General features: G+C 42.5%; 1 protein-coding gene across 6 annotated transcripts in view; it reads left to right on the forward strand.

Moving 5' to 3' along the window:
- SPATS2L (spermatogenesis associated serine rich 2 like) overlaps window positions 1-25,101 on the forward strand; it is a 168,149-nt gene that overhangs the window by 129,519 nt on the left and 13,529 nt on the right. For 5 of the 6 annotated variants that reach the window (XM_082467156.1, XM_082467160.1, XM_082467155.1 and 2 more), the window contains 3 exons: window positions 1,000-1,206; window positions 2,552-2,687; window positions 22,245-22,303. In XM_082467156.1, the coding sequence (XP_082323282.1) occupies window positions 1,000-1,206; window positions 2,552-2,687; window positions 22,245-22,303 (402 nt within the window). The remainder of the gene's footprint in view (window positions 1-999; window positions 1,207-2,551; window positions 2,688-22,244; window positions 22,304-25,101) is intronic. The other variant, XM_082467159.1, reaches the window with a different exon arrangement.

Here is a 25,101-nt window from a genome sequence, read left to right on the forward strand (position 1 = left end):
AGGCAGGGTGACTATCTGAAAGGGGGCTGGGCGTCACAGAGATGACGTTGTGCTCTGTTTTGATATAAGCTGCAGTTGGCCAGAGAAGTGCAGTCATTCCTACAGGGTCATCCAGACATCGGGAAGATCATAATGTGCCAAACCTGCACTCTTTCCACTACACCCAGCTTTCTCTAAGAACCTGACCTGCAAAAGCATGCCGGCTTCCCCTTTTCTCACACCCAAAGCTCTCTCTGGTTGTGAGTAAGATGTTAATGGTGATACATTTCCTTTTCAGGCCACTAAGGTGCCATTTAATTCACTCCAGCAATAACTAAATAGGAACCTACCTTTAAAAGACGCCGAAAGCAATGCGCTGCTTAATTTATTGCCACATCTGTTAAAGCTCCAGAGAGAATCTGACTCCCTAGATTTTAAATATAGTTGAGTTACTGTGATGATGTTTCCTGATTTAATCCTTCCATAAATTAGATGAAATGATCATAGAACCTGTTGTCACTACATTCTTGCCCTATCTCCAGTCACTCTTCTGCCTTCATTAATTCTGAATAAAATACCACAAGACATTGATGTAGCACTTGGAGATGGGAGGGCTATGTTTTTATAGCCTCAATATGAAATCATACTTAAAGACGCCTAAGCCTTTACTGAATGGGGGAAAACAAACTGTTCACCTCATGTAAGGCTCCTAATGACCTTCCTGGGTGGTTATGGGTGAGGAAACTAAGGCTCAGAGATAAGTGGCTCGCCTGGGGTCACTCTGCAAGTAATTACTGGAGCCAAAACACCCACCCAGCTCTTGTAACTCCAAGTACAAGGTTCTTTCCAGTATATCCTTTCATCTCCTGGGGCATCTATTAAAACAGTTTCTTGACTTTGCAGTGAAAGGCACTATTGCCAACATGTAAACAAAAACAAAAATCGCGGCATCCCCCATCACTTTATCATCAGTGTTTTTAGTTTATCACTTCACAGTCATTATTTGGTGTTTTCTTACAGAAGGCAACAGACCACTGCAACAGAAACTATCCTTAGATGGGAACCCCAAACCTATACATGGAACACCAGAGGGGTCAGATGGCCTACACTGGTCAGCTGAGCAGCCTTGTAACCCAAGCAAGCCTAAGGCAAAAACTTCTCCTGTTAAGTCCAATGCCCCTGCAGCTCATCTTGAAATAAAGCCAGATGAGTTGGCAAAGAAAAGAGGTAAAGTGATTTCTTTTGCACAAATGATTCAACATATTTTGTACACACAGAGGAGTACCCGAATGACAGAACTTTCCAAAAGATGCTGCTTAGTGAAGAGAGATACACATGAAATTGCATTTCTTTCTGTGAGCCACGTAGATTGAAAGCCAGATGTGATTCCTTCATTGTTAATTAAAGGTCTTGAATGTTTAAGCGGAATTATATCCCCTTTTTCTGCCCCTCTGTGGCCGTTCTTCTCTTTGTAGGCATGGATAAATTTGCACCACAAATACTTTCTCCCCTTACATCCTGTAAAGCAAATGTTAATGCAGGAACTCTTTTAGCAATGTGAAGGCTGAATGTTTCCCCAATATGTGAGTTTGTAAGTGCTGAACTTGCACTGAATGAAGATGAGTTTAGAGGCTGCTGTGTCTTCTTCTGATATGACCTTCCTCACGTAAATTCAGTTCTGTATTAGGACTTGCAGACATTATACACTGAAAGCGGGTTTTATATTTGACACATTATATTTTTATCACTTTCTGAGCTTTGATATACTTTACACATAACTGGTATTAAAAATGAAAGGGGCTAAATCACTTCCTTTCTGATTGCCAGAAGATTAAATAATACTCTTCTCGTTCAGCCTCAGTTGCATCTGATTTCCTTGGCTTGGGTTTGATTATACCTTCTCACTTTTCTTGAGAGAGATTTCTTTCTTCTAAGAAACATGCCCTTGTTGGGATAAGTACAATTTGCCTGTTTGCTCTGCACTGTCTGTAAACCCTAGCGACAGTTTCAGGAAATCAGGCAAGATTGGCACCCACAGAGCTGCTTTAAGTGCTGCTGCTATAATTACAGGCCTGGCTCAGGACTGATGGGGCCAGAGCCAGGTACCTGGCAGCGATGCTCTGTCCTCTCTCTAGCTCATTTGTACCTCTCTCAACCTCTCTGTCATTTTCCTCTTCCAAAAGCCCTGCTGGCTTTAAACCACGCAGAGTGGTGTCTATAGAGAGAGCCAGCAGCACAAATGGTCTTTAGACATATCAGATTCTAAGAAACTACAGTTTGCAATAGAACATAATGCCCTTTCCAAAGGGCAGAGGAGACACATGTGCCCCAAATGGCCCATCCAGAGAGCCCACTGGTGAGATCCCAGCTGTCTCAGGGGCCACACAACCACCCAGTCTGGGTTATAAACATTCTCTTAAAGGAACTTTTTTTTCCATTGAAAAACAAAAGACAAATCTCTCTCTTTTTATTGGAAGGGGGTGAGTTAGTTGCTTTTGTTGTTGTTGTTTAGCTCAAAAATAAAAAAATAAAGTGCTCGCTTTAACATGCTTTCTCTTGACGTTAATTTTAGGCCCAAATATTGAGAAATCGGTGAAGGATTTGCAACGCTGCACTGTGTCTCTAACTAGATATCGCGTCATGATCAAGGAGGAAGTGGATAGTTCAGTGAAGAAGATCAAAGCTGCCTTTGCTGAATTACACAACTGGTGAGTAATTTGACTTAGAAACTATAAATTTATGGCACTTCAGCTATTCCTATAGGTAGAGACATCAGATGGAAAATGTTGTTTATTTAATCCATAAACATCACAGAACAACACTTCAGCAGATTTTCTTAAGCCCTGCAGACAGATGCATATATCTTGGGAATAAAAAAGATGAGAAAATGTTGGAATAAAGAGAAACCCGATAGACATAATTCATTGGAGTTTGAAGTTGGCCCAAAAGTATATGAATGATGTAGAACACAACCTCAACAAAGAACAAAACGTCAAAAATGATATTTTTGACAAATCTTTGGAAGGTTAACATCATGAATGCTACTCAGAAGAAAATACTTTCCAGCCTGATATCATCATAAAATAAGAAAAACTCCCTTAACAAAACTGAGAAACGTCTTACGTAAGCTTAGTGATAGAACCCCATTCTTGGGTATCTTTAAGACTGGAATTAAGAAATGGTACACCAGTGTGGTTTTGGTCCTGCCCTGCCCTGCTCTGCAACGGATTTTGATGGAAGACATTTCTTTCAGCCCTATGCTTTTGCTCATGTCCACAACTGGAATGAAATACCTCTTAGTAAAAAGGTTAAGTTATTATCAGCAGAAAAATGTTACCAGTGTATCCATCAGGACGCTTTCACTATCAAGTGACAGAAATTCAAGTCACACTAGTTAATGAGAAAAGAGGATTTATTGACTGATGTACATGAAAATTCCAAGAGATTCCTTTAGGCAAATTTGGTTCTAAGCCCAATATGTTATCAGGATTCAATTTTTCTGTCTCTGCCTCCTTTCCTCTTGCAATGTCTCCCACAATCTCCTGGTTCTTCTTATTCTTGGCTTCATTCTTAGGTACTGTCTCCATGTAGCAGCCAAGATGACACGCTGGCAGCTCCAAGCTTTCATAATCTTTAGCCCCTGTGATCTGAGAGAGGGCTTCGTTTCCAGTAGTTCCAACAAAAAGTCCAAAAGGCCTAATTCCCATTAGCTGGGTTGGGTCATGTATCTGTCAGTAAACCAGTCCCTGTGGCTAGAGCAACAGAGGTTTCCCACTAGCCAGGCTGGAGTCATGTGCCTACCACAGAGTTAGTTAGTTCATGAACTCCATGAACTGAGACTTGAAGAGCCATGGTTCCCAGGAGAAAACATGGTGTTAAAGAAGAAAATATAGAACAAAGAAAACACATGTCCACAATGCCCAGGCTCACATAACACGTTCCCTATATTGGCGTCCTGTGATTCTAGAATTTGATCACATCTTCCGCATATTCTTCCCATTCTAAGTCCTTTCCTTGACACTGATGTGCTTTTTTGCTGATTGTAGAGTTGCGTAAAACTAAGGATTACGCCGAGCGCTAACCTAATCTAAAATTCTTGAACTTTAAACCATCTGCTACATATAATGTGAGATTCCAAGAGTGCATAAGACACCAGGGACTTGAAAGAAAGCCATCTCCTTCAGCTATTCAGTGAGGAATCATTTACCCTCCACCCAGTCACACCATCTCAACCTTCGCGGAACACTTCTCTGTTTGATCAGATTATAACCTCACTAATTGTTCAAAGCAAACTCCGAGAATGCGTTTGAAAGTACTTGGAGACGGTAAAGATGCTATCCAAATAAAAGGTGTTATTATTATCATCATCATCATTGGTTTTTAAATTTTACAGTTACATGACTTTTACAATTTATCCTTAAGCTACCGGAATATATAAAAGCACACTCAACATCCAGGCCTGTTCTCGAGAGCCGGAGTCAGCCCACTTCACCTGTAAAGGGCCAGCTAGTAAAAATCTTGAGCTTTACGGGGTAAGGTCTGAGTGCACCTACTCAGGCCTGCTGTGGTGGCGTGGAAGCAGCCAGAGATCGTGCAGAGAGGCAGTGGGCCATCTCTGGCTCATGGGGGTCGTAGTTTGCCAGCCTCTGTCTGGAGGCATTAGTGAGCTGCTCACAGAAGACCACTCTGTCTTGTCCTTTTGTGTGGCGTTTTAGAATAAACTCTTCCTCTGAGGCCCCTGTATGATACCTTCCAACTGAGTGACTCACACACTAATTGACAAAGTGTAGCAATGACCTCAAATTACCTCTCTCCTCCAGCTGCTCTGAATACTTTTATTTTTTATTTTATTTTATTTCCTTAGTAAAATGAACATCACATGGCTCACGAGACATCTTGAGATTTAGAACAGATTCTTTGAGTGCTTTACTCCTCAAGAGCTGGAAGTGTGAGGCCAGGAAGGTCAGCACCCAGGGAAGTTGTGTATCTTGTCTCTGCTTGTAATTCATTTTGTGTTTTAAACTGATGTGAAGGATCACTTCTGAATGAGCCCTGCCAAGCAATACGGCTGTTTAAAAGTCACCTACTTGACAGAATGGAACTTTTCCTCCGAACTGAAGAAGAAAAAATTTAGATCAGCTATATTCTATTGCTGCAAAATGAGAAAACACCACCACTTGTTTTCTGACCTAACCCTCCATTAAAATGATCCCAAAATAATTACATAAATGCTAACTTAAAAATAAAACTATTTTTTATCAACCATTTACATGCATTTATGCCAGAGGGAAAAACTTTGCCTCTGTTCCAATTAAGTCTGCAGCCCAGGCAACAGCGTGATGTACTTGAATTAAGCCTCTCTCTAATTTTCTGAGGAGCAAAGGATGGATTTTAGGGATTGTGGTGCTCTTGAAAAAGAGCGGGTCACAGAATCGAAGAAGGCAGCTTAAATGCTTAAAAAATGAAGCTTTCCCAGTGGTGGTGAAATCACAAACTCTAGGCACTAGAGAGGATTTTGAATACAGCCCTATTCATTTAATAGAATGGAAACCTCAGGGTAACATCGTAAAGTATATCCAGATTTGGAGGATGTGGAGTCCTCTGGAAATTTCCAGAAAGAGTGCTGGTTCTGAGGCAGATGTTGACTCATCTGGTGCACAGGCGACAGGGAGGTGGCATACATCCCCCTGCAGGTTCTCCTCCCTTTCCTCGGGGCCACCCCATTCTCTCACCTAAGCACTCAATAGGCGGTGCGTGTAGTTTAGATATATAGACACTCTTGGTAAAAAAATTCTCCAGATTCACTTTGCTACCAAAGCACCAACTTCAGGAGGTGAATCCTGCGTGACTAAATTCCCCCCAGATCCCGCTGGAATTCATGGGAATGATGATCGTGTGAGGTTGGGAGAAAGCCCTTGTTTGCATATGCTCAGTACTGAGTGAGCGGATATCTGAGTGAAATGAAGGAAATGCTTGTCCTTCCTAATCTGGCTGTGAAGAATATTTTGCTCAATATGTTACTGAAGAAAACCATTAAGTAGCTAAATTATAATATCAGAGTTGGCACTTAACCAGGACACAGTTACACAGGGCCAAATGACCATTAGATGACTCCTTCTCATTTTTCCAGAAAGAATTGGGGATTTAAGAGGGGAACAAAGATGACACAATGCCCTCACAGTATGTCTTCACAGAAAATAAATTTTGCAACATGAGCGTCTATGTGAAAAGTCACATCAGGAACTAACATGAAACAGCTGGTTTCTTTCCTATATGATTGGCCCCTACCACAACTGGAAAATATTCATCCTTTCGAATCATAGCTGCCAGGTTTAATTGCTTTGTGTGCAAACTAGTCTAGCTTCTCACCACAAATCTGTGTGTGTGCATGGCCAAGTTGATGTTGACGGCTTCAAATGAGCAATAAAACATTAAATTCAAAAAACATTGAGGAAGGAGAGTAATACTTGATAGTTTTTCCATATGCTGGGGGAGAAAGGATTCCAAAATAGAGCTGTAAAAATTGTTAGGTGCTATTGTCAATTTAACGTCTAATTAAAAGCACTCCTAAAGAAGACAGAAGATGGTAACAAGTCAGAGGGTTAGGGTGTGTGCTGGGGTAATGGGGGCTGGAGGAGATAATATTTTTAGGCTGCTTTGCTTTCAAAAAGGAAAGGGACATCAGTCAAAGCATGCCTTCTGTAAAAAAGGGGCCAGAAGTGTTCCTGGACCCTGTCGGTGTTTATTTTCTCTTGAAGCAGTGCCAGGAAATTGGAAGTGGGTCAGGAGTTTCCCAGCTCTCCCGACCCGAAGCCCTCCCCCACCTCCCCTTTCTCTGCCGACCTACCCTCCATCTTGGAGTTTCCTCCCTTCCAGCAAAGGCAGGTGAGCCTCCTACTGCCCCCTACAGGCTAGGGGCTCCTCCCCGTGACCCCACTCACTACGCCATAGGACCTTGTAGCAGACTCCCTGTATCCTTTTCCTTTCCTTCCTTTTAACGACTGAAACTCGTTTTCGTGTAATGGTAACCTCATCCTTTTGATGACCATGTGTCATTCCATCCCAAAGTGACAGATTTGCATGTTAACCAAAGTTGACAGTCTGTTGAGACTCTCCACCAGCCAAAAGAATAACTCTAAAAGTGAGAATTGCAGGTTCAAGAAAAAGCAATTTTGAGATAAGTATTATCTTCTTCTGCATCCCTCAAATCCCACTCCAGAGGAGGGCTCTTTATCTGCTACTAAAGCCCTGTTGGTATCCAAGCAGAATCACACACAGACCACCAGGTGGTCAGCAGGGTGGCGCCACACACAGACCAGATATCATTGCTGTGACATTTTAAATATTGTGTCTTTTTCTGGAATATAAACTCGAGAAGACCTCCCGAAGAAGAAATTGCCAGTGGGGCTCTTGCATTTCAGAACAAGCCAAGCAACAATCTGTCCCATATTCCCACTTTACTGTTCCTTGGGTACCCAAATAATATCAAATTCTTGGAGCGTGCAGCCTTGGAACTACTTCAGTTTGAGTCCAAATAAGACCATTTTTCTTCACTTTCGCAGATTGATCACATAGCAGGATTCTTTCTTTGTTGGTTGTTTCCTCCCTCCCCCCAAAATTCCCTAAACTTTTAGCTGCTTTTTTTTTAATACCTGGCTTTCCATACAATGCTAAAAGCCTGGTTTTTCTGTGCTCTTTGGGTTTTTTGTTTGTTCTCTTTATGAGTAACTGAACGTTGACTGAAAGATGATGTCTGTAAATTAATATGTACTTCTCTCCATACCAAAGTGTATATGTCTGCACTGTAATTACACACTCTCAGAGCTCTGTGGTCATCCTTTGCCTCGGTACCACCCGGAGAGATGCTGATTTCACTGGGCATAAGTGAACCCAGAAAGAGGGTTTTTTTGTTTTTAAAGAACCCCAGGTGATTCTCTTGTGCATCTGCGGTTGAAAACCATGGATTGAGAATCCTGCAGAGGAGGTGATATGTCTGGAGCTAGAGCAGTGTTTGCAGCCAGCTGAATTTGCCCCCCAGGAGACAGTTGGCATGTCTGGAAATATTTTGGGTTATCACAGCTGTGGAGAGGTAGTGCTACTGGCATATAGTAGGCAGAGGCCAGGGACGCCACTCCTTATCCTCGTATGCACAGGACGGCATCCCCCGCTCCACCACCACCCCCAACAAAGAATGATCTGGTCCAAGGTATCGGTAAGGCTGAGAAAGCCTGGGTGAGAGGAAAGGGAGAGGAAGATTGCACAGCCCTTCTGCATGGTCTGCTGTAGCTCGTGAGCGGGGGATGGAGAGCCCTCCCTTTGCAACACACCTGAGTGCCTCTCTGCCCCTCCCCCAGCCGCCCTCCTACGCACCACTGCAGACCCGAGGGGGGAGATTTCCTTTACATGCCCAGATCAGGTACGTACCCCAGAACACAGCCATAGTGTCTTCTCTTTTCACATCAGTGCAGTCGCAAGATATTTTTTCCCATACTTCCTGAAACATAAACCTTCTAGCTACACATTTTAAAGGTCAAATTACATTTTTGTTTCCTTAAGACCAGCAAAAACAATTACACTGAAGTGTAGAAAATTGAGGGCTTTGCTTCTTTGTCTATTTTTCATTGCGGAATTCAAGTCAGTCCTTAGGAGAAAATGGAAAAATTAAGAACGGAAGGCTGTAGCTGGTGACAGGCCATCACTTTCCTTCACCATTCTGTCTCTACCTGAGTCTTTTTTCTCATTTTGCAATAAAACCAAATATCACAGTGGGGACTGGGATTAGGTTGAAGATCTGAGGCACGTGAAGATAAATACAGAGGGGAATTGTTCCATTAAGTGTCTCTTTGGGGGATTATTATTTTCCTCGGGCTTTAGTCAAGCAGCAGTATTACTTGGTGTTCCTGGCTATACATGGTATATATCCACCTACTCTGATGCCAGTGACATCTTCAGGTGCGCCTGCTCTTGTGCTATTTAAATTGAATGACAACAGAAGGTTTTTGTTTTTGTTTCTGTTTTTGATTTTGTTTTGGCCGTACTGTGCCACTTGCAGGATCTTAGTTCCCCGACCAGAGATAGAACCCAGGCCCCCTGCAGTGGAAGTGTGGAGTCCTAACCACTGAACCGCCAGGGAGTTCCCAGCAGAAGGTCTTTTTGCAATCTTATGGGGCCGTAGGGGTTGGGCAAATACTTGTCGACCATTGAATTACCCTCTCATAATTAGGAGAATATTGAAATTATGACGGTCTGTCTACTCTGATAGGTAAGTACCGGGAATATGTGCATTAGGCGAAACAGGTCCTAGAATCAGATCTGTGTCACAGAGTAGGTGCTGTGAAAACAAGCAAACTGGGTTTTTGAGTTCAGTCATGTGTGTGTAGGGTGTGGGTGTAAGCGTGAGTGATGAGTTGAGCCTCCTTTGTAAAACCACGTGGCTGAAACAGTAAGCATTCTGAGCATGCCCACGAGCATCGAGTGTCTGGAGCAGTGTGTTGGCCAGTAATAAAGTGATGCTTTTCTCTGTGCCATTCAACAAGGGATGTTTACCACGGGATTACCAGTAGGAGAGCTGATGTTAGGAACCTTTGCAGCCACTTAGTATTGTCATGTGATAACTTCACCAAGACTTCGGTTCCCTATTACAGTATCAACAACGTGTTAAATGATTGCTAGATTTTGCCAGCTCCTTAGCCTATACACGAGACGCAGGCAAAATCAAGAGTTTAACGTTACACTTTTTTATGGTTTTTAAAAGAAATTTAATACAAGGTCTCTACGTCCTTCTGCTCTGGAAAGGAATACATACTTCCCATTGATCAAAACCTATTGCAAACAGAACTTTCTGACTAATCTCTTTTCTTCTCAACAGATGGTTTTTCTAAGTGCCCACCTGCTAGTGACTTGTACTGTACAGTAGAAATTAAACAAACCCATTCCTTCTCCCAACACCCAATATTGGAGATTATGCCAGCATATTAAAAGAACACACATTATTGAGATGAACGTATACCTGCAAAGGATATCAAGAGACAATAATAGAAGAGGCTAATAAATATATTTATGCCTCAAGAGAGCCATATGTATGGGCTTTGGTCCCTGTCCTAGCTGACAAACTGCCCAAAATGGCTCTTTTTCCTTACTCTGCGCCAGTCCAATAAACAGAAATCAGCTCCAGGTCCCATTCTGAAATCATGAAAAGGGTAAATACCTTATGCCAGGGAGGAACTCAAGGTCCCTGTGACTCTGGGTCTATGGCAAGTCCCCATGGTACAGGGCATTTCAAATCTTGCCTTGTTTGTGACTATGTGTCATTCTAAATAAGGGTAACTCGCTCTTTGGAGGTGAAAGCTTCTCTTTTCCTATTTTCTTTCCTCCCCAAGGTTTTTCTCTGCATTAGATGTTTCCCCAGGGCCACTGCAAGGACCTAGTGAATCAGTCGACATGAAGGAAGAGCAGGCTGATAAATACAGAAAGTACAGAACTGGCCTTTTCAGTTTGGTGTAGTCCCCAGGAAACTAGCATAAATAGCGCCTTGTATTAATAGCTTTTCTGAGCTCCATGTGTGATTACCTCTATACGTCATGTCAGTGGTACACTTAGCGTTGGGAGACAGCTTTCCTTCACTGTAGCCTTCTTGCAGAGTAATAAACCCACAAGAAGAGCTGGAGGATAAGAAGTTGATTCTGATTTCAGCTTGAAATCTGAAAAGATCTCTGAATCTTTTCAGCAAATGAAGGCTACCTGTCAAACCAGCTTCGTAACATGCTCCTGAATAGGAATTGTTAGTTTTCATCATAGAACAGAAATATAAAAAGGAATTAACCAAATTGTTCTAACTACACAATCCCAGAAGGAAAGTATGTATCATTTGTGTGTGTGTGTTTTGAATTTACAGTATAATCCATTTTCACTGAGAAAATAAGACAAATTTGTTCCTATATATCAGTAGAAATATAAATACATTATAGTTTGAGAAGTAGAATATCCTAGATCACAATTTCAGAATGGATCTTGGAGCTTATTTCTATTTATTAGACTAGTGCAGTGTGAGATTCTGTAGTCTCTTAGAGTGAGACCAAGGAGAAATTTTGGACAATTTGTCAGCTAGGACAGAAACCAAGTGTACAAAAACTGTACCTGAGGCCAATATAATAGAATAGCCAATTCCATATATGTATGTTACACTATCCTTCCAGTGACTGTGACCTTTGATTCTTAGTAGGCCATATTCAGACAAAAGTGACATTTTCCAAGGTTTATTAACAACATAATTAGGAGGCATGGGGTGTAGATTTAGACAGAATAGGGTTTAAATCTCATCTCTATGTATTCTAGCTCTGAATATGGTTGAGTTTCTTAACTTCTACTCAGCTACAAAACAGGTGTACTGTTGTCACTTTCTAGGGGTTTTGTGAAGATTCATGGACAAGATATGCACTTCTCAGATTGTTCTAGAAAATCTCTTGCCTGACCCATGATAGAAGTTCAATCTAGGCTGGTTCTCTTCTCTTCCAGATAAGCATTTAGTAAATGTCTTTCCCTCTCTACCAAGACCCTGGGAGGAAGTTAATCTGTTCCACCTTTCTGTTTATTTAGTTATGCAGTAGATGCCAGCTGTAAGATATGGATATTTCATCACAGCTTTTTACTGTTTACTGCCTGATGAAGAGAGAAGTAAGGCAAAGGGACCCCTGATTCTGAATGGCCACAGTTGTCACCACGTCAGCCCTCTTTCCCCTTTCCCGTCTTGCCATGCCTTCTCTCTACCTTCCCTTCCCCTCTCTTCATTCATCCACCCAATAGAGCCCAGGGGCTAATGGGTGAAGACAGAAGCAAGTGTGTAATGCACGATGGCAAATACTGCAGTGGAGCTGGGCGTGGAGGAGGGGAAATCAACACTGGCTGGCTGGTTAGGGAAGGGTCCACCGCAGAGGTGACATTTGAGCTGGTCTTTGAGGGGAGACTAGGAATTTGTCAGCCTGAGACAGAAGAAAGGATTCCATGCAGAAGAAACAACACAAGGAACCAGAAATAAGACGGACCACAGCGTGCTCTAGGAGGAGTGCATTCCCTTGGTCTCACTCCATCAATAAATGAATTTTGAGCACATCCCTCTCAAACCAGAAAATTTATTTATAAATCATATATGTGTGCTGTGGTTAATCTGTATACTAAAGATTAGGAAAGTCTACTTTTTAGAATAAACAGTAAGTACATGGGACTTTCCTAGTGGTCCAGTGATTTAAGACTCCACGCTCCCAATGCAGGGGGCACGGGTTCGATCCCTGGTCGGGGAACTAAGATCCCCCATGCCGCATGGCACAGCCAAAAGAAAAAAAAAAGTAAGTACATACAGTTTACTGTTTTCTTTGTTCCCCCCATTTGGGAAGCCACTGGCTAGGTCAGGTCCTAAAGAGGAGGGGTAGCAAGTGAGCCTGGAGATGCTGGCTGATGAGAGCCTTTTGGCCCAAACCAAGAAGTCCACATTCTCTCCCCTCCCCTCTTCACAGGAGAGCTAAGGAATTCAGGAGACCCCAGGATGCCAGAGCAGTGGAGGCTAGGCCTGGCTGCCTTGGGTTGGAAGTGGGCCGGCATTTCTATGACTTTTTGTGCCACATCAGTCTTCTCTAGTTTCTGTTCCTAAGTTATTCAGGTTCAGTCACGATGATGGCTTCTGCATAGACGCCCCCCATCACCCAAAATTGGAGGGAAAGGCAACAGTGTTCAGAGTGGTTGTCTCTATTTTGGGTATGAAACAAAGAGAGATTTTGCCTTGTTTTATTTTGAAATTTGTTTTATTTTATCCTGATTTCTACATTTCCCAGTTTTTTTAATGAGGTAAATGGAGAAGAATGTTACTTCCTTCATTGGTACCCTTGTGCTATAAGACAGTCAATACCCACAGGTAGAAGTTTGCTTTCTTTTCCGTACATGTAGTTTGGTGGTTTTTTATTTTTTTAAAAAGGAGATGGTGGTAAGTCATATCACTTTTATACCTATAGAAACTGAAATACAGGTAAGTTACTTTCCCTGAATAGTGATCTCCATGGAAAGAAACAAAACTAAAAAGTAATCAGCAAAGATAAGAAATTACATTATTAAGCAAAATATATGTAAAATTCTAAATAGAGGTATGCAAGGAATACAGATTTATCAGGTGAACATGTGATGTTGTGGGATTTGTAGAATTTGCAGGATTTTGTAACTGTGATGTCATTTTTTAAATTCCAAGAAGAAAAAGGACTCCCTGTCTGTGTTTGTTTGTTTTTTCAATTAACTGTGTCGTCCGTGAGGAAATCCAGGATTTTACAAGTGTTGGGAGTTAGTCCTTATGCTACATTTGTTCGTGTCTCATTCCAGAAACACACCTCGGACAGTGTGATGACATATTCATTAACTGTAATTTAAATCATTGTCGAATTCCAATATAAAATATGCAGACTAAGAGATATTAACATTAACAAGTTATATTACCTCTGATTAAAGAAATAGACAGAAAATGGGCTCAACCTGATTGGCAAATTGAGTGCACTTGCCACATTCACTGGCAGCCAGAGGGGTGTAACTCTGCTGTATATGTTAACAGTGATTCATGCTTAGAGACGCTCTGTTACCCTGAGAGTCATGATTACTAGGCAGCTTCAAAGAGTTGTGTCCCAACCCCAGCTGACAGGCTGTAGACATGTATGTTGGGTTTTATATGTTTATCACGTAACGCTATGGAATTCAAGAAATCTTTAGATCAATTTGTCAATCACTGCTGCATTCAGAAAAAGAATTCCAATTATAAGAAGAACGCAAGTTGTTGTGAAACCGAAATGCAAAAGTGTACAGAGTAGAAGGTAACGGACCAAGGAATCCCAACAAAAAAAAAAAAAATAAATGAGCATAGCCAGCTACTTGATAATGAGCCTGAGGTAAATTGGCAAGTGGAGTTGGGTAGGAGAGAGATTTCTGGGGTAGACTCGGGAGGACGTGATCACGTGGGAAGTGAAGGAAGAGGAGTGGTGGAAACTGGTGGGTAGTGAGAGCAGTAACCAGCAGACAGGCGTAGGAGTGGGGACGGGATGGACGTGCGGGGGAGGAAGAATAGTTCCCTCTGCCCTTCTGGGTTCTTGGCTGAGACCCTGTAATAAAAGACAGGTTAACAAGAGAGAAACAAACAGAAGTTGATTAACATGTACGCCTCATGTACACATGGGAGAGACCCAGGGAAAAATGAAGAACTCCCCAAGGTGGCCTGGAACTCAGGATTAAATACCATCTTCATAGGGAAAGGGGAGAGGGGGTGTAGGCCTCTGAGGGGAGAGTAAATGACTTTTAGGAAAGATGAATGGGTCCTTAGAAGAACAGGTGGAGGTATGATAGCTTGTGACAGAGTCGGCTGAGTGTGGTGTCCATTCTCTAGTCTCCCCTCCTGTGACGAAAGTCAACATCCTCCCTGGTTGGTGAAACTTCTGGAGAAGGAATTTATGACAACTGAGTTCCTTTTAGACAATCTGTCTTTAAGCAGAAAAGGGGAGTTCGGAGAAAGCCTGTCCCTGCATTTGCTGTTTTTCACGTGCCCACAGCTCACAATGATCAGTATACCAAAGTGCCATATTTGGGGTGGCATATTCTGCTAGTCTTCAGGGAGCAGAACAGAGAAAGGAGGAACGGGGCATTGACAGCCATGCAAGAGCATGGGCGCCATTTGTAGGCACCTGTCATGTTAGGGCTGCCCGTCCTTCTGACCCTAAGAATAGAGAACCAGACACAGTCTTGATGTATTTGTGCCCGTCATGCCAGGGACACCTTTGTTGACAGCAACAATAGTTGAGAAATGGGTGGGTCGAAACCCCTGACTAGTTTTGCCCTGGGCCCAAGAATTCCTGGTAATACTTGGGAGATTAGACTAGAAATGGTACCCATGGTAACAGTAGAGTACACCCTAAGTATATAAAGGGAGTTTTTCTGCCCTCCACCTGGTGGGCACAGTCCTCTCAGCCAGGGCAAGGGATGTAGATGCCTAAACTCCTGGGCAGTACCGGTGGCCTCTTCCTTCAGTACCCGCTCCCAGCTCAGGATCCACATAGCGGCCCCTGGGTGCTACTAGGCTGCCAGGCGTTCAGCTGGCATTCCTCCCATGGTCACAGTTCTTAGTCCTGATGCAGTAGTAAGGAGCAGAGCCCTCAGTGGGGAGAAATGTTTGTACATTACCCTTTCTCTTTAGTGAAAGAAATAGAAATTCTTTAAACAGGAAGTCTGGCTTTATGGCTTATCACTCATTCGCATGCTTTTTTTTTTAAATTTTTTTTATTTTTGGCTGTGTTGGGTCTTCGTTGCTGTGCGCAGGCTTTCTCTAGTTGCAACGAGTGGGGGCTACTCTTTGTTGCCGTGCGCAGGCTTCTCATTGCGGTGGCTTCTCTTGTTGCAGAGCACGGGCTCTAGGCATGCAGGCTTCAGTAGTTGTGGCTCGCAGGCTCAGTAGTTGTGGCTCACGGGCTCTAGAGCGCAGGCTCCGTAGTTGTGACGCAAGGGCTTAGTTGCTCTGCGGCATGTGGGATCTTCCCGGACCAGGGCTCGAACCCGTGTCCCCTGCATTGGCAGGCGGCTTCTTAACCACTGCGCCACCAGGGAAGCCCTCATTCGCATGCTTTAAGCTGTTTGTTACAGGCCAGGAGGGGTGAAACATCCCCTTGGCATTCGGTAGAATCCTTCCTCCCCAGCAATCTCCACATTCTCTTTCTCTCTAATGGACCGGCGGTCTGGAGGCTCTGCCCTGTGATCGTCCTGCCAGCAAGCGCGGGGCTCTGTCTGTTTCCTGAGGCTTTCCACCTGCTTTGTTCTGCTTGGCAGCCGAGGAGTTAAGGAAGCTCCGCACCGAAGCACTTCGTCCACCAGAAGGTCCTGAAGCAAAATCGTCTGGGATCAGATAGTCGCAGGCCGTTTCTCTCACTATGGCCTCCCTGAGGCCAGCTCAGGAAGATGAAATGTAGCCTAGTTTTAACTCTCTAACGTCTGACTCTGGCTGCTGTTGCAGATTGATCTCGTTCAGCTCCTATTGAAATCCTACTTTCATTCCTCAGTATCCGCCAGAAGCTTCTGCTCTCCAGCTTCTCACCCACTGACAGTCCTGTGGCCGCTCCCCATCACGGCATCTTTATTTATGAAGCACACCAGACTCGACGTGGCTCCTTCGAGCTGCCAAATGAAGCCGTTTTGTCTCTCAGTGTCTTGTCTCCACATTTAAAGAAGAGTCTTTCACAGAGCAGAAAATGATAAATCTATTCCTGCTAAAGTGCCTTTCTGATTCTTTTTATTATTGTTATTATTAGTCCTCTATAGAAAGGAATCAAGACAGTGGAAACATTTTTATAAAATGACACTTTATCTCTGTGATTAACAATATAATAAACCATAAAGGCTCTGCCATGGTCATCTCCCTCTCCTTACACCTTATTGCTTTAATAATAAAAGCTTTTTTATGGCAAGAGAATAAAATTTTACTATCCAGGCAGTTTAGATAAAATGAAAAGATGTGTTTTTGGAAGGATAAAGGGCACATCTGAAACATGTGAGGTCAGCATGGGTTTTATGTGAGCTCAGTTTATGTAGAACACGTTTGATGTGTCTTCAGTCTGATGCCCTCCTGAGGACTTTATCCAGCCATTTAGAGAACTTTCAGTGGTCAGCGAAAAGCCGATTAAAGAGTTCTGTGTTTCTATCAAGTACAGAGGATCACCGTTGAAAAGCAAAAATGCCCCAAACCTGAATTGCAGATGATTAGTGGGGGAAAGTACAAATTTCAGTAATTTATTACCATCCCAATTTGCAAACAGAATCGTTAACTACGTGTCTTGATTCTGAGCCAAACCCTGTGTGGTTTAGTGAATATCGTTGTACTTTTATTCATAAGCTTATGTCTCAAATGATTAGATTCTGTCAGTGACAAAAGTTATATAAATTTTTGCATAAAGATGATTTATATGCAAGCACTACAGTTTACCAATTAAGGAGTTTCATTATTGTTATGCCACAGGAAAATAAATATGCTGTCTTCCCTTCCATTCATCACTGTCAAGCAGTTTTTGTCGAGCAGCCCACCATAGTTGAAGAGCGTAACGTTGAACAGAAGTTTTCTAAAACTCTGTCAGAGCTTCTCTGAAGAAGGGATGATTAAGCAGAGACCTGAAGGAAGCCTCAAAGTGAAGGAGATGAAGAAAGGCAGGGCTGGGGAGGAGAGCTGCCCTCTAGCAGTGGGAAGGGCACGTGCCAAGGCCCTGTGGTGAGGGGGAATTAGAGCTCATACCTCCTGGGGTGTTGGGAAACTTCAATGAGATCGTTCCAGTGAGGCACTGGTGCTCTCCCTGATGGCGTCGCACAGTAAGCACTCAGGAGATGTTAGTTACGAGCAGCTCTCATTTTGAGGCTGTCTACACAGTGCTATCTCAAAAGCCTGCATGTGACCTTTCTGCTTCTCCAGTCGAAATGGGGACAGTGACACTGCCTGTGATTTTTCTGTGACTCGTCTCCTCCCTCTGTGCCATTCCTCCCTCCTGCCCTCCATATCTGCTAACTCCCTACTGGGTTTTGCCCAGCACCCTCCTCTTTTATCCAGCCTGCAGAGTTGTTCTGCATCAGGCAGCACTTCAGTGCGTATCTCTGTCCTGGGGTCTCTTAAGAAGATTCAGTGGGACCTGTAAATGGCACTGATGAAGTTACTCAGGAAGCTGGGTGTGACCCCCGGCACCGCGGGCATTTAGAAGGTGTGAGACACAGGGAATTCCCTGGCGGTACAGTGGTTAGGACTCTCTCTGCTCTCACTGCCGAGGGCACACGTTCGATCCTTGGTCAGGGAACTAAGATCTCGCAAGCCACGCGGTGCGGCCCAAAAAGGTGTTAGACGCGGCCTTTCCTCTTGGACCTTTCTTTGGTCTGGCTCTCAGCTTGCTGTGATGCTGGTTCCTCACTGTCTGACAGCCCGCCAGAGGACCGGCCGGCCTCCGCTACTTCATCCTCTTCATCTTCCACATCCTCTTCCCTTAGTATTCCCTTCCACAAGCCTGCTGCCTTGAAAGGAAAAAAAAAAAAAATCCAGCGAAACTCGGAGGTGCACCTTATTGAGATTCTCACGGGAGGTCCTGGGGCGCTGCCTCGAGCTACCACCTTGACGCTGGTTTGCATCCAGTTCATGAGTTCTGAGCAAGGTCCTGACTCAGCAGAGATCCCTTGGATTGCTTTTATGCATGAGTTTTGAAAGCAGTCATACATAGCAGTGCTTGAATTACTAAGATGCTTGAGGACAGTCTTTTGCTGAAATACCCAGAGGACTGGAAGCATGGTTTGATGCCAACTTCAGAGGCTTTTCACATCCTCCAGTGGGCATTAAGCAGATTAACAATTTATTGTGTATAGCCTTCATCCCTCCTGTTGCTAGCCCAGGAGGCCGAAACTAACCATTGTGTGAATAGCCACAGTGTTTAATGTGTTAGACCTGGGGATACGGATTGCACCCCAAATGTCCATCTTGTAAACTCTCTGGGCACATAATTATATTAACAAGTTTAATCAACAAAAATGCACTATAATCTTGTAGCTGGTAAAGAAATGAGCAAAGGCCCCTTCCTACACCATCCTCCTCATCCAGCACACACAGAGGCTGCAGGGTCCGTGGCCTTGTTTGGGGACTGAGGGCGTGGGAACTACATGAGGCTGTCTTGGCACTCTCACTGCGGTCTGCCCCCTCCTGCCCCCTGAAGTCTAAAGATACCCCATCTTGTATCACGTGCATGTGTTTGCTTTGGTTGTGCACCTTGCATGCTCTCAAATCCTGGAGACTCTAATTACAGCCTTCTGGTTGATGGAGGGTGGGGAATCCTAATTTCTTCCTCCTGCCGTCATCATTTTCTTCCCTCTCCATCTGTTTTACACTATTTCCCCAGCAAGTTCGGCAGGTCCTCTCACCCTCTTCCTCTCAGCTCACCCAAAAGAATGGAGGCTCCAATGGCAGGAATCTTTTTTTTTTTTTTTTTTTTTTTTTATCCACAGCTGTATTCCCAGCTCCACCCTCACCTGGCACGTGGCAGGCACTCAGCAAATATTTGTCCAGTGGATGAATGTTTTGTCAGTCTCTCCAGAGACTGGAGTCTTCTAGTGCTCTTCGTGACATGTTCTGTACCGTCACCCCACACTTGTGCAACCTGGCTTCACTCCGTTGATTAAGAGAATGGAGCAAGTCTCACCTGACCTGTAGCCCATAAGTCAGCGGAGTCCCAGCCCCTTGGACTCCCGTTTCATGTCCGCTGGAAGTCAAAAGACCTCTCTAAGATTTGTGCCAGTTCAGGGAGGCAGGTGACGCCCAGCATTCTCATGCTCACTCTGCCTTCAGACCGTTGCTCTTCCCATTCCTCAGCCCTGCACTGACCCAGACGTGAAACCCAGCCACTCCCTGTGTGTGTGTGTATGTGTGTGCACCCACACACATTCAGACCGTCCACACCAAGCGTGGTGAGGGTCTGGACGTCCCAAGCAAGGCTCACATCACACGCCTGACAGCGGACACCTCACAGTAGCATATGTGGTCCTCCTGCTTCTGGAAGCTCCTTTGGTCACCCCACTACTGGTGATTTCTCCCAGCCTCTTCACCCTACACAGCTCCCAGCCTTCTGGCTGACTCTCTCTCTTTTCACCTCCTTTTCTATAGGGAATAAAAATTCAAAACATTTTCTCAGGCAGAATAGCTTAGCCGTGTTGTTATAATTTGGGCTCCTGACTCCAAATCTCTAGGTTCTCACCTTATCTCCCCACCAGCTTATCCATTAGCCTTGTTTTTCTAAACTAACATAGATCTGCCCTCTCCAATCGCTTGTGGCTACGTTTGTGAACTTGACAGGAAAGCTAAGTATACCTCATAATCACAGGAGCACAAGCCTATTGACTTAACTCAGCATTTTGTACAATTAACGAATATATGCTGGTTTATGAATAGATGATCTCCGGAAAGAAACGCAAGAAGCTGGTGACAGTGGAGACCTCCAGGGAGGGGGACTGAGTAAACTGGGACAGAGTTTGGATAGAGACTTCCTTCTCGCTGTACACCTTTCTGTATCGTGTATTTCCTGTGTTTAAAACACACTGACATCATATGTGTTTAATGTCAATAAATAAGGTACAATTCTCTTGATGTGCCAGTTACACCAAAGTGGTTATAGCCAGTGACCTAAAGCCACATGCGTCATGGGCAGAGCTGATGTCTCTGCTTGATGGATTAGGCTTCGAGCCCAATTCTGGAGAATTTGCCGTCCCTTGTTCACGTCAGCTCTTTCCATTAGGATTTCCTGGTTGGAAAGAGCCAAGCTCTTCAGCACATAGTCCTTACTCTCCAAGCATTTAGGTTACATCATTTGGATGAGGAGGCCCAAACTCCTAGAGATACACCCAGGAGCCACTTCGTACCTTGACAAATACTACAAAATATTTCCTCTTAAGGGGAAATAGATTTTCAACACACTTTAAATTTTAAGAATACATCTGATGGAGAAAAAAATGTACATCTGTTGGAACAATCTGAGTAGTAATAAATAAGGATGTTTTAAGGATAATAATTGCAGTGTATTGAAGCACATTAAATATGAGTTCACAATTAAACTATACAAACAAGCAAAAATAAAATTCTCATTGGTTACTTTTGGAGGAACCAACTATCGTTTTGAAAACTGATAAATAAAAAGAGAGAACCAAGCATTTACCCTGCCTATGCAAACTGTACTTCATGATAACCAAATAGTTGATAAAGGAAAATTTCTTTTTATGGAAGTTTTCAGTAAATAAACCAAGGAGTGAGAGAATCTGAATATCCTCATTTCTCAAACCCTCTTGATCTAGGCAGTGATCACCATAGCTGCTAATATCATGAAAAATAGAGATGTTCTTTGTATTTCCTGTACATGTATTTTGAGATGTATAAAGTTGAGTACCTTCAGGTTTAATTTTTTTTCAGGAGGAGTATTTATAAGTGTGTCCTGTCATGTGTCTGCTGATGGAAGTACATAACATAATTTCTCCTGAAATAAAAAACAAATCTGAATTTAATCAAATTTCTGTATCTCATAACAAATTTATAGAAAATATAAAGGAATGGGTTAAATAATACCATGGCCGTGGAGTCGCAAAATTCAGACCTTGGACAACTCTACAGGACCTGGTTTCTTTAACAAAGGAATTGCAAGGGAGGAAAAAGAAGAAAGAGAGATGGGAGGGAATGTATAGATTAAAACAGATTTAAGAGACAGTCAACAAATTGTCACGAACAGACCTTATTTAGATCCTGGTTCAAACAAACTGTTTAAAAAAAATGTATGGGGCAATTAGGAAATTTTGAATATTGAGTAGATATCTGATAACATTAAATTATTGTTCATGTTTTTAGGTATTATAGTAATACTATGGTTATATTCCCCAAAAGTCCTTATCTTTGAGATACCTATATTGAAATACTATGGTTGAAATGAAAATTTTAAAAATCTGGCATCTGTGCTTATTTACACATAAAAATCTGTGAAAGGATACATAAGGGATTTGTGATGATGTGTTGATTCTGGAAGGGGAGCAAGGAGTCAGGATGGGAGAGAAATGAACTTTTGGACAGAAAATTATTACTTTTGCAGGTAATACCTTTTCAAAGGACTAACAAAAAATATATTAAATATAATGGGAAAAAAGTTAACCTTGAAAGGCTTATTTGGGGGAATGAGAAGGCATAGACTCATTATAGAGCATGTGGATGGATTGAGCCAGAACCATATTTCTCAAAGTGGGTCCTAGGACCCTCTGCATCAGCATTGGGCCCACCTCTCTCCCTCCCAGCCCAAATCTGGGAGAGTGAAGCACAGAGACATTTGAGAATTACAGGCCTTGATAACCTGGGTGCCACCTTTTAAATACTTATTATATTGTTTTGGAACTTCAAAAATTCATAGGGCAAAAATACTCCCAAATTGAAATTCAAAGCAGTGCAATTCTGAAAGTCTGAAAAGGCTTTTTTTTTTAGATTTGCTGACAATGATTTAATCAGCAGATGTCACTATGTAACACTGAGAGCATCCCTTCCATGTTGCCTCGTTTTTGGAAAGGCAGAGTCTGCTGCTGGCAATGTAACATAGAAATATTTATGGTAATCTTGTATTTTGTTTAATGAAAATAATTTTTCTTTTACTTCCAGTGCTTATTAAAAGTTTATCTTTGATTAAGCATTCTTTGCTTTTGTTTCTGTTTTTTTCCCCCAGCATCATTGACAAAGAAGTTTCATTAATGGCAGAAATGGATAAAGTTAAAGAAGAAGCCAGTAAGTAGACACATGGTTGTTTGATTAGGAGCCTCCCAATCAGAAGTAACCCATAGGTCAGATTGACAATGATATAGATTCTGAGTGGGGTCCAAAAGGATGGAGTAGTAGCACCCACTGAGCGGAGGGCAGAATAGGCATGCAGCAAAGAATAGGTGCCAGTTGAGTTTATTTAAAGTCCAGGGAGACTTTCGTGCCTATAGAGGACTACTTATAGTTAATTGGGTTTAAAATGACATTGAATGTAGTATTAAATTTTAAAACATAAGTTTTTATGCCTTCGCAACTTACAAATCTTGCTATACTACTTATACAATCCTTTTCACTTGTTCTTTCAACTAACTCAAGTTTACCAAATTAAGTTCCCCGAAAAAAATGTGTTCTATTTGAAAGTTACTTCAATTCCCCTTAACATTTTGAATTACATTTGTAAATTTAACATATCTTATTTTTTTCAAGCACTTCGGATACCTGACAAGGCAAACTCACAAACCTAACCAGCAAAGTATTCCAAGCTCTTAAGCAACTCTTATAAGATTAATAATTCAAACTTAGAGATGTACTAAATGAAGTTCTCTTAAAACACTCCAATTCTGTTTACAAACTCAGCCAAATTCGCTAACACCTGCCAACTTAACACCTCAGAAGAAAACCAGTTACGTGTTTGAAATCACAAGTGAGCTTGCGTAATATACAGAATACTCTCTATTTAAATAATGAACACACGCAGACAATCTTGATCATTGCAAAACTTTTTCTGAATTTAACACAAAATATTAGTACTCTGGGTTTGATTTATTTTACTATTTTTATACCTATTTCTAAACCTTTCCACTGCTGTAAAGTTACCCAACAGCCATTAGGGTGGATTTGCCATCTCAAATAGGCTGAGGTTCATGGGTTGGAAATTTCAACTGAGACAAGATTGCTCAGTCAGATTCAACGCAAGTGTACATGCTGATCCCTATTTTATTTTTAAATTCATTTGCTATGTTACTGGGAGCCCTGAGACCTTTTTTTTTTTTTTTTTTTTTTCCTAAGAGCATATTTTTCAGCTGGGATTTAGTTTTACAATCCGTATCTCCTAGTTATTTTAAGTTCTTCATCCTTACCCAAATCTTATCTCATAAATTGGATAAATGGCAGTCTGCACCCCTAGCCAGGTTTCAGCTAAATTCCTTTACTTTTGACTTCAGTGCTTTCCTTTTTATCGGTGAAGGATCAGACCAGATTCTTCATTCTTTTAATATTGTTCTTGCCTGGCCCTTGGCCATAAATTCAGTAGTTATTTTATGGAAAATAGCTATCATTATTTTTTTTTTTAATTTTTATTTTTTAGCACCTTTAATTATTATTTATTTATTTATTTATTTTTGGGCTGTGTTGGGTCTTCGTTTCTGTGCGAGGGCTTCCTCTAGCTGCGGCAAGCGGGGGCCACTCTTCATCGCGGTGCGCGGGCCTCTCATTATCGTGGCCTCTCTTGTTGTGGAGCACAGGCTCCAGACGCGCAGGCTCAGCAGTTGTGGCTCACGGGCCAAGTTGCTCCGCGGCATGTGGGATCTTCCCAGACCAGGGCTCGAACCCGTGTCCCCTGCATTAGCAGGCAGATTCTCAACCACTGCACCACCAGGGAAGCCCTATCATTATTTTTGTTACACAGTTTTTCCAAATAATTTTAAACAACGTTTTAGAATCTAAAATACAGTAGGTTTTATTAAATAAAACTAAATGTGATCCAGGGTTAAGCTGTGGAATATTTAGATGGTTAACACAATCCCTTTGACTGTGAAATTATTTTATTTTATTGAAATTTGTTGATTTCTTCAGTAGCAGTAGATTACCCCATGACTTGGGATCTTCCCTGTTTCTCAGGTACAGCTTATTTTCCCTTTTCAGTTTCATATCCTAATGATAAAAATGTAACAGCCAACACAAACACAAATGTTTCTTTAGCACCAAATAGAAAGTTACTAGCACATCACTTTCTCAGAGGTTAACAGAGTGCCTCAGATTTCAAGTGCTCATTCTTCCTTCTTGGGACAGTAGTATTCAGTCCCAAGACCTGTGGAATTTGGGCATCTCTGGAGAGCATCCCCATTTTTAAAACTCATTCAATCCGTAAACATTGACTGTGTGCTTCCTTATGTGCTAAGCACTGGCAGAGAGAGGGACAAACCAGCAAACAGATAAATCTGGGACCTGCACTCATGGAGCTTTCAGGCTAGCTGAAACGGCTAGCTTGGTTGACAGAGTTCCCCTAACTTCAGGAATCGGTCCTGGTTTAGAAATGCCCAGCGCCCTGGGGAAACCAATTTGCTTACCTTGGAGGTGAACAGAAATGAAATCAAATCCAGGTTCCACCCATTTACTGGCTGTGTGACATTGAACTATTTTGTGAATTTCTCAAAGTCAGGTTCCTAATCAGCAAAGAGGGCATAAGAAGAGTGTCTATATCAAATACTTATTAGCACAGTGCCTGACACGGTGTGTATAAAAAGGGAAAAGCTCATCTTAGTAGAGAGGTTAGTCCAACCCCTCAGAAAACAGAGGTCAGAGGGGTTATGCAGCCTCTCTCAGGTGACACGCCTATGTCAACCATAAGTCTTCTCCATCGATAGAAAGAACCATTGAATTTCTCCCCACAAAGTGCTGAACTGTCTTTACAACCACCATTTTGAGCTTCCTTATCTATGGTCTCAATAGTATTTTCCACGTTTTCCATTTCCTGCACATGATATAAACCATATATCCCCAATTATAACATAAGCTCCTATATCCCTCATGGTACCTAACACAAA

Source organism: Balaenoptera physalus, assembly GCF_965194825.1.
Source record: "Balaenoptera physalus genome assembly, chromosome: 6".
Taxonomy (NCBI): Eukaryota; Metazoa; Chordata; class Mammalia; order Artiodactyla; family Balaenopteridae; genus Balaenoptera; species Balaenoptera physalus.